At 36.5% G+C, this 10,340-nt stretch overlaps 1 protein-coding gene across 1 annotated transcript; it reads right to left on the bottom strand.

Annotated features, from left to right (window-relative positions):
• Positions 1 to 295: 295 nt before the first annotated feature.
• LOC114154797 (natterin-3-like) lies at positions 296 to 3,259 on the bottom strand. The gene is made up of 4 exons (XM_028034212.1): positions 3,010 to 3,259; positions 2,813 to 2,862; positions 1,599 to 1,677; positions 296 to 1,454 (listed from the first exon to the last, which is right to left on the bottom strand). The coding sequence occupies exons 2-4, from the start codon at positions 2,813 to 2,815 to the stop codon at positions 334 to 336; spliced, it is 1,203 nt and encodes a 400-aa protein (XP_027890013.1). The 5' UTR covers positions 2,816 to 2,862; positions 3,010 to 3,259; the 3' UTR covers positions 296 to 333.
• Between the last annotated feature and the right edge of the window lie 7,081 nt (positions 3,260 to 10,340).

The raw sequence follows: 10,340 nt of genomic DNA on the forward strand, positions 1-10,340 counted from the left end.
ACAGTTACACTCCTACTGATTACATTTATAGTCGGAATTAAAAAGCATAAATGAAGCTGAAGCTCTAAATCAGAGTTTCCCAATTCCGGTCCTCAGGCCTCCCTGCTCTGCATGTTTTAGATGTGCCTCTATTCCAGAGCAGCTGATTCAAATGATTGCATGACCATCAAGTGCTGCAGAAACCTGTTGATCACCCATATATTCAATCCAGGTGTGTAGCAGAAGGGAAACACCTAAAACATGCAGGGCAGGGAGGCCTGAGGACCGGAATTAGGAAACGCTGCTCTAAATCAAATGCCTGGTAAAGCTGTACTAGCTATACGTTATAGTTTCTCAGTTTGCTTCCTGTATTTTGTTTTGAAAGGCTTGAGAACCGGACAAAGGTTTACATCTTTCCACCTCGGCCCTAATTTCTCCAACTTGGACTCCGTGATAATTTCCAGAGATGGTAACTGATCTGGTCTCTCCGTCTTCATAGGTTCGCTGGAGGACGGCGGTGAAGGGAACGTCCATCTTGTACTGATAACCAACCATCTTTACTTTGCAGCTGTGGTTTGGTGGTACGGTAAGCTGTATCGACACAGAGTGGGAGATCTGCTCTGTCCAGGTATTTCCACCTGAGAACGTATGAGTCGTCTCTGCATTGATTTCAATATTTCCATCCACAATGAAGGGAATTCCTGTAGTGATGGACGTTTTTACACCGGCAGTGATGGAGGAGCTGATGTCCCACCATCTCACATCTGTGGTTGTCTTAGTCAGAGAAACTGTTTTTGTCACAGGATTGAGGTCCTGGTTGGTAGTAGTAGAGCTTTGGAGGGTTTTTGGAGGATCTTTCAATATTTTAGCTTGATTTGTGTGATATTTGACATCAGAGATGAGATTGTCTTCAGCCTTCATCTGGGTCAGAACCTCATAGCTCTTCTTGTACCGATATTCCTTCCCCTTCCAGGGGAGATAAAAACATTTATCTTTCGGATCAACCTTCCCCAGTCCGTACTTGTTCTTCCCTACATACATTTCCTCACTGGAGCAGGTTCTGACTGAATTCTGTGGAACAGAACCATAAGAACCTTCCTTCCACTGCAAGATCTCAAAATTATCTTCATTCACAAGGATTTGAAAGCTGGAGGAACGATGCTCTTTTTTTTTATTTGGGTAGTGGCAGTAAGAGCCTTTGCTTGGGTTGTAAAACCCAGAATGACATCCAACTTTGCAGATGTAGTCGATTCGATCGGCGTAGCTGTTCTGAATGGAAACGGATCCATTTGGAGGGGAACCATTCCATGTCACCCATTGCAGTTTTCCTGTACTACCGAACTCTGGAAGCGTCGAGTTAACTGGGCTTTTCTGTCTGAACGGAGCAGAAGTCAGAACACGTCGGATTATTGAGACAGACACGTTAGCTCTGATCTTAGCAACATCATCTGCTGGATCTGGTTTCAGGAAGGAAACTGTGAAAGACAAAGACTAGTTAGGATTTTTACTGTTGGTTTTAAAGATGTTTTAGCCTTTAATATTTGACAGACTTCTCTATTGTTTAATCCAGAAACAAGAATCAAATTTTTATTCTAAGGCTCAACTCTCCTCCCTCGTACCGTTTTCATCTGGTGGCTGGTTCCTCTCCACATGCTGAGCACTGGGTGAGGACGCAACCAACAGCAACAGCAACGGCAACTAAGAGGAGCAGAAATCAAAGTTATCAGGTATAATCGTAATATAATACAGCCTTCCAGCAAATGCAGCAAACATGCAGCTGCAGCAAATGGTAAAGTCTTTCCTCTTGTGTCTTTTTGTTTGCTAATTATTTTAGGAATAATAAAAATCCAGTCAACGATTCAACTTCAAACCTGCTGAGAAAACTTTGCAAAAACTGTTTAAGGTTCAGAATTTGATTAATTTTAAATGTCAGACAAATTAGTTTCTAAAACACATTTATTTAATGTAGAAAATTGTAACAAATTCAGATTATTTTTATTATTTAAAGATGTTTTTCTGAACTGAAGGTAGTAATTTAATGAGGTTTATGATGCATGAACAGAACGCTGTAGATCAATAAACAAACTGGCATCAAAATTACAATGAGTCAAATAGAAAGCAGATTTTATATTATTTAAAAGCTGCCAACCTGACCACAAGGTAACACACAGTTCTGTGATCGTGCATCTTTTAGCTTCACTCACCAAACCCAAACCCAGTTCCTGCCAACATGCAGAGTCAAGAAATTACTCAACTGATACTGTATGAAATGATACTCCTTTGGTAAAAGAACAACTAAAAAATTATCTGCACTGAAAATAATTACAAAGATAAATAGATAAAATAAATACTCTAGAGTTTAGATGCCAGAAAAAACTGCTAAAGTAAGTTTAGTTAGTTTATTTTACTAATTTCAGCTGTAAAAACAGGTTGGAAAGAAGTCAATCTTTTATGTCAGTAATGCTCCTATTTATTCATTTATTTAAATATAAAAAAACTCAAAATCAATGACAGTTTCTGCATCAGCTTTTGTTAATATTATTATTCCATGTCTCAAAAGTCTCAACCGGAATGATTAATAAACAGTTTTTCAGATCTTTGTCTGGATTCCAGGTTTTTAATCGATGGACTTCTTATCTTCTCTTCTCTTGGTTTTAACTTTTAAAACACTTGTCTCCAAACAGTAAATTATTAATAATTATTATTTTCACTTCTTGGTTAAAGGTACACTCAGCTGTCCACTTTTATACTACTTATTATAAAGTTTATTGTTTAGCAGAGTTTTAAAATGATTGTTTTTGGTGAAAAGTACAACAGATTGTTTTTACTTTACCATTTCTGTCCGTGTTGGTCGACTTCAGAGCAGCAGAGCAACAGCAGAAACTGTAGATAACAGAGACGAGTCAGTTTTAGTTACAATCCAAAAATAATAACACTAATCTAATCATCTAAAACCAGATTAGTTTAAAATCATAATGATGGTCTAATATATTATTGGAGAGAACAGAGTTAAGAAAGTGAACATTTTACCTGATTTGCTGAAGAGTCGTTGACCAGCTGACGAGTTCTCAGGTCTTGGTTTTTTCAGTGGGTGAAATAAACCTGCAGGTTTGTTTTAGATGTAGAAATGGTTTCATCTCAGCCTGACGCTGCTTTAATATCTGATTATCTGAAGGAGGATTTTTCTAAAGAGCCTATCAGAGCTTAATTCAACTCACACAACACCAAATAAAGACACGACTCCTGCAGACACTCAGGATTGGTTGTTGGTTGTTACCAGCCTCCTCAGGGTCTTTGAGGTGAATTTATTGCATTGTTACTGAATATTTTTATTTTGCATTAACACATCTTATGAATTAAACTGAAGCAGATAATTGTATGAACCCATCACATTGTTTTCTCAATGACATTAAATCAGACTGAACATTTCCAGTTTTAGTTAATCTATAAATATATATTTTCTAAATATTCATATATTAGTGGCTATTAGTTTGTAGACTCACATCATTTGATCTTTGTAGAGCAACTGACACAGAAGCTTGAAGTGACTTCACCACATCCTTACCACAAAGTTGTGATGTCTACAGAACTACAAACTTCCCGCTTTCTTGACCAAACGTTATAATCAAGTTATCATTAAACTCTTTGTGTTATTTCTTATGTTATTGGTTTAGCAAATCATATATTATCACAAACATTATGAAGTTGCTGAGCAGAAAGTGAAAGAAAACATGAGTTGCTAATTCAGCCATGGTTGAAAATACTGAAGTTTATCTGAAACAAACAACTTTTTAATATTTAAAGTTATCAAAACTGAATAATAAATCAGTTTGTTGTAATAAATGTCCTTTATCTTATTCAAACTTTGCATTTCTAAATTCTTATTTCATAAAACTTAAACCTGTTACTAGACCTACCACATAAAGTAAATGAGAAAATATTAACGACCTTTATGTTACTTCAGAACATAGCTTAAATTACTGCTGTACAGACATTGAAGGATTATTTTGAAAACTGCATAATATATGTAATAGATGAAAATTTAAAGCGCAACAATCAGCAAATCTTTGGCAGAGTGTGAGGTTCTGTTACCTAAAAGATAAAAATATACAATGCAAAAGTCTAATGATGAATTTTAATACCATTTATAATTGTGGTTGCTTTGTACTTGTTCAGCTCACACATTAAAACCTCAAGATCATTATGAATCATTGTTCTACATTTGTGCTCTGTGGTTTGTAGAAACAGTGATGGGAACTTGAGATATTAGTTACTTGAATTGACTATCACTCATTTATGTTTCACATCTTTGAAATTGTTTTGAGTCAGTTAACTACTACTAAAACTGTTAGATGCAGCACATGTTAAGGACTTCTGCATCTTCCAAGTTCCAGAAAAGAACCTTGAAGAAAAACAACCATGATGAGAACCTGTGGAAGCAGAATTACGTCAGTCACATCTGTACCTACAAATAAAATACCTATAAGTTTGTTTGTGTAGGACATTTCAGCACTTTAACACAATTAACAAACATAAAAGAAAAATTATATTACAATGGAAAGATAAAGAAGTAATAAAGAGTTGTAATCTAGACGAGAATAATTCGTTTTAGTTATTATTCAAAGGTAGCGCTAAATAAACACAATGTTAGCTTTGATTTAAAGGAACTCAGAGTTTCATTGGTTTTGATTCTGTTGGATGTGTTTTTTCTTAATATCTGTTGCTTTTAACTTCGTTGTACGAGCACTATGAGTTGTTTGTGGCTGAAAGTTCACTTGTATAAATAAAGTTGCCTTGCCATTTGTCATTTTTCTGGAAGTTTGACCAGATTTCTGGAGCATTTAAACTGAATGCAGCTTCTCCATGTTGGGTAATCATGAGTAAGCAGATCAGACTTAAACCAGAAGACCTGTTTTATCAGGTCCTGGGTTGTTTTGAGGTTTGATTCTAGTTTTATTATTATTATTCTCCACAGCCACCTCTCACTGGTTCCTCCTAATATCATCCCATTACTTCCCTGGTTTACCTGCTGCCTTTTGTTCTGGATTTCTGTTTTTGTTCTACTCTGGCTCCCTGTGTTTGCTATGTTTCCTGTAAGTTTGTTTTTCATAATTAAAAATAAAATATTCCAAAGGATTTTGCCCACTGGGAAGATTTATCCAAACTACCACTCCAGGTCATTTAGGCATTTGATAAAATCGTGCAATAAGAATAACATTTAAAATAGAAACCTCTTTTTGTTGATCTTTATGTCTACGGTTGTAACATTAGTTAGCATGTTGTGCACTACAACTGCTTATCACCACATGATAAGAGAAGTTATGTTACCAAATTGACATTATGGGATATGTCTTAATGACCAGATGCAGATGAATGGAGAAATCAGAACAAGAAATGGCCCAAGCTTCAGAGGCCGGACACTACAATATTAAAACTATATTAAAACTGTAAGATGATCAGATCTCAAAGAGATGTTGAGTCCCTCTAAACATGACAAACGTGTCCAAGGTGCCAGAATAGGTATTTCTAAAATTGTGAATGTTCATAGAGAAACCAATTCATATTTAGTGTGCAAAGGACAAATGAAATATGACAGTTTGGATGTTACACAATGCTTAGACTATTAAGGTGTTGGATGAAAAAGCAGGACATGTGACACATAGTAGCAAACCTGTCGGGTTCTGGGGTTCTTGTTTTTTTTTTTGTTTTGTTTTCCCCTTTCTCCCTCTGCTGCCACTCACCATTCATCCACTAGATGGCGCCAAGCCGTCCTCTTTTCAGAGAAGTGTGCCGTCATTCTGCACACCAGAGTTTAATCATCTCATCAATCCTGGAGTACAAGAGTAGCGGACTACCGATACTTCGACGCTTGAGTGTTAGCCTACTAACTGTACTCTGAGCCCCTTAGAGCTAGTCTCTGTGTTCCTCGTAGAATTGTCTCCTAGTGATCTTTTTCGTTGTTTCCTGTCTTCAGGTGTTTTCCTTGAGACGCCCTGGATCCTCCTTTGTCAAGATCAAGCCTGGTTTGTCCACCAAACCTCCCTCGTGACGCCGTAGAACTTACCTACTGGTTGCCCGAGTTCCCACACTCACCTTCTCTGCTGAATTACAAGTCTCTCCTGGATTCCCCGACTGGCTGTCGCGCCGCTCCTCTGTCTCCGCTCCACCCGAACTTACCTGTCCGCCCTCCGCCGCACGTCCTCGTTGCCTTCCGGATTTTCTGTGGCCAAGCGTTGGATCACCTGGACCGACCAAGAGACCAGGACCCCGAACTCCTCAGCAACCCACTCCAAACAGATATCTTCATCCTCACAAGTAAGATCAACCCAGTTTACCCGCTAGTACTCTGGCCTCCGACGACCGTGAACTCACCATCTCTTTGCTGTGTTTTTCATAGTGTGCTGACCGCGCCGTAAGCCTACCCCCTCCCGACCAGACCGGTTCACCTTTATCCCTCCTGTCCTTCAATAAATGATCATTTACTGATTTTCGTCTCTCCTGTGTGGTGTTCTGCATGTGGGCCAGACAGTTAAAACTAAACATGACAAAACCACAGAGTAGAGAACATTTTAATCAAACTTTTGAGTTTAGGTAAACATGTCAGAACTGTATTTATTTAAATTAATCTGCCAAAAACCAACATTTCAGGGCTTTGAAATGAAAATTTGGGTAAATGTGATTTTTTTATTTTATTTTTTAAAGTCATTAAGTTAAGTAATTTTTACACTTTTGTCAATAATACAGCGTCACCTACAGGTGGGCTTGATTAAAAGATGATTAAGCATCCTTAATATCGTATTTGTAATTTGGGGTATAAAGGACATTTTGGAAATTATATTTGGCATTATGATTTTGTGGCTACTTTTGTAGCGATGTTTATTTAGCTGTTGTAAAAATATAAACATTAGGAGCTTCTTCATTATCTGAAGGAGGATTTTTCTAAAGAGCCTATCAGAGCTTAATTCAACTCACACAACACCAAATAAAGACACGACTCCTGCAGACACTCAGGATTGGTTGTTACCAGCCTCCTCAATAAATTCTTTGAGGTGAATTTATTGCATTATGTTTAATTATTACTGAATATTTTTATTTTGCATTAACACATCTTATGAATTAAACTGAAGCAGATAATTGTATGAACCCATCACATTGTTTTCTCAATGACATTAAATCAGACTGAACATTTCCAGTCTTAGAATCACCTGAATTAAGATGGTTTACTAAAAATTCTTCAGATTTACAAGTTTACACAGAATGCCCTTAAACTCTGTGAATTTGATCAAATGTCTGGTTTCCTTCAATAAGAATCTTACAATAATTTGCTATTAGTTTGTAGACTCACACACATCATTTGATTTTTGTAGAGCAACTGACACAGAAGCTTGAAGTGACTTCACCACATCCTTACCACAAAGTTGTGATGTCTACAGAACTACAAACTTCCCGCTTTCTTGACCAAACGTTATAATCAAGTTATCATTAAACTCTTTGTGTTATTTCTTATGTTATTGGTTTAGCAAATCATATATTATCACAAACATGAAGTTGCTGAGCAGAAAGTGAAAGAAAACACGAGTTGCTAATTCAGCCATGGTTGAAAATACTGAAGTTTATCTGAAACAAACAACTTTTTAATATTTAAAGTTATCAAAACTGAATAATAAATCAGTTTGTTGTAATAAATGTCCTTTATCTTATTCAAACTTTGCATTTCTAAATTCTTATTTAATATAACTTATCTGGGGAAGTAAATCCTGTGGCTAGACGTACCACATAAAATAAATTAGAAAATATTAACATTGTATATGTATCTGCAGAACATTGCTTAAGTTACTGTAATGCTTTTCACAGACAAACTGGCTTTTACTTTTAGGGGATTATTTAAAAAACTGCATAAAATATGTAATTAATCAGTTAAACGTCCCATAGGATTGGCTGAATGTGAGGTTCTGTTTCTGGATCGATTCTTGTTACCTGAATGTAGTAAAAACAATGTAATAATACACAGAAGTCTAATCAAGCACATTGAAAGGAAATACTGTATAAATTGTGGTTGCTTTGTACTTGTTCAGCTCACTTGCTGCAAGACTAAAAAACCTCAACATCAATATCTACCTTCTGACATTATTGGTTTCAGTCCAAACTACCCCGACCTTTCACCCATTTTATTCAGTTTATCTCCTAATGAGTCAAACTAAATTCACATTATAAAGTTTGCTGATGACTTTGTAATTGTGTCTTTGCTTGATGACCAGGACTGTGTCTCGGCTCTGTGGTGACGGGTTTTCTTGACTGATTTCTGGACACTAATGTCTCTAAAACCAAAGAGATGTTAATTGATTTTAGGAAGACGTCTCGGCCTGACCAGGTTTATCATGGTCAGGCTGTTGAAGTTGTACAGCATTGCAAATATCTTGGGACAATTATCAACAACGGCTTGAGCTTTGAGGTTAATAACAGATGCAGTTTGTGCTCAGCGCTTGCATTAAGGAATTTCAATGTGACAAGGTTTTTGTGAAAATGTTTTACTCTTATTTTATTGAGTCAGTTTTAACATTTTCTTGGTTTGAGTTGCTTTCCCTGAAAAATAAACCCAGATTGAACAGATTGTAAGGATGTGCAGTAAAATGACAGGAAGTCTGGTATCTCTTCCAGCTCTGCAGAACCAGAGGAACGAGGAAAGCTGAAGCGATCCATGTTGACCCAAATCTCCGTCTTCATCACCATCACAGCCTGCTGCCTTCTGCTAGCAGATACATGCCGATTAAATGTAACGTAAAAAGATATAAATGTTCATTTATCCCCCTTAGTGTCGGTCTCATTAATGAATGGAGATAAGCCTAAACAAAGTCTGGTGGTTTCTGATTGTACCTTGTGATCTGTAGATGTTTAATCTGAACATCTACATCAAACCTAGTGCTAATGTTATGACCAAACATAACAAATTCAGAGAAAATGGCTCCATTTCACCGCCTCCTGCAGTCTTAATGTCGTATCAACAGCTTCCTTTATGAACTGAAGATTTTATCTTTGAACCAAAAGAACAAGAGTTAGCACACAGAGTAGTTGGACATTTGAAGATGACAACATCCACCACAAAGATACTGAAGAAAACACCAAGACAGCTTACATGAGGCGTTCATGTCTGCAGGAATAAATTTCATTTTCTCCTGGGAATTTAACCATTTTTAAAACATAGTATACTACTACATCTCATAAATTAAAATACTGCATAGAAGTGTAATATCTCAGTAAGTAAAACTCACATTACATAGAATCATCAGACATACTGATATATTCCAACAATTTATTTCTTGCGTTTATGATTATTAAATTTTACAGATAATTAAAACTCAATATTGTGTCTAAAACAAAGTAGAACACTGTGAAAAAAGTAATACAATTTTAAAGGCATAAATACTGGCGAGTTGATTGCTGACAAGATGCAGTTTGATGAGTAAAAATGTGTGTGTCCAGTTCTTCACACTCTGAAACAAGAAACAAGCAGTTTGAGTGGAAACCGTGTTGCTGCCCCCTGCTGTGAAACTGGGGAAATGATCAGATGCTTTCAACGTTTCAACTTCATTGTCTGATGGAAATCTGTTTATCAAAAATGTGCTGTGATTAATTTACAAGTTTTTAAAGTTGATCAGACAGAATGAGGATTATTTCATACTCAACATCATCAGCAGACAGACGTGACTCCAGCTGCAAACGTTTTGTAAATCAAACGGAATCCAAGAAAGCATAAAAATATACATTTAATATATCATTTTTAACTTTCTTCATAAATATTAATGTACAAATTTTACCACTACAACTGAAACAAAGTTCATTTTTTCCCCGTTTTTATGCCTATTTATGAAAAGTCTGCATCAGCCTAAAAACCTGAGACCTCCTTATGAAATGTTTTATTAGAGATTAATTTTAATGCCGGGTCACAGTGGATATTTTAGGCTCATGTAAACTCGTTAAAGGGTCTCTGGTTGTTTTGGAGTTTGATTTGATTCTAGTTTCATTATTTAGTTTTTTATTTAGATTAAATCAGTTTTGTTTCTGTTTTTCTTTGGTTCAGTTCTTAGTGATTCTAGTTTATTTCTCATGTCTAGTTATTCTTAGTTGCTCTAATTTAATTATGTTTTAGTGTTGCTTTACTGTTACATTCGTTTCCTCGCCCCTGCACCTCTCTCTCCCCTCTAACCCTGAAAGGGTTAATCAGTTAGCCAATCAGCTAACTCCTTCCAGAGTTCGGCCTCCCAGGACTTGTGCACCTTTTCTCCTCTCGCTCCTCGCCGGTTCCTCCCGTTCTCGCCCCGTTGATTCCCTGCCGCTCCTCTCCTTGGATTTATGGTTTTGTT

The sequence above is a fragment of the Xiphophorus couchianus genome, chromosome 12 (assembly GCF_001444195.1).
Source record: "Xiphophorus couchianus chromosome 12, X_couchianus-1.0, whole genome shotgun sequence".
Taxonomy (NCBI): domain Eukaryota; kingdom Metazoa; phylum Chordata; class Actinopteri; order Cyprinodontiformes; family Poeciliidae; genus Xiphophorus; species Xiphophorus couchianus.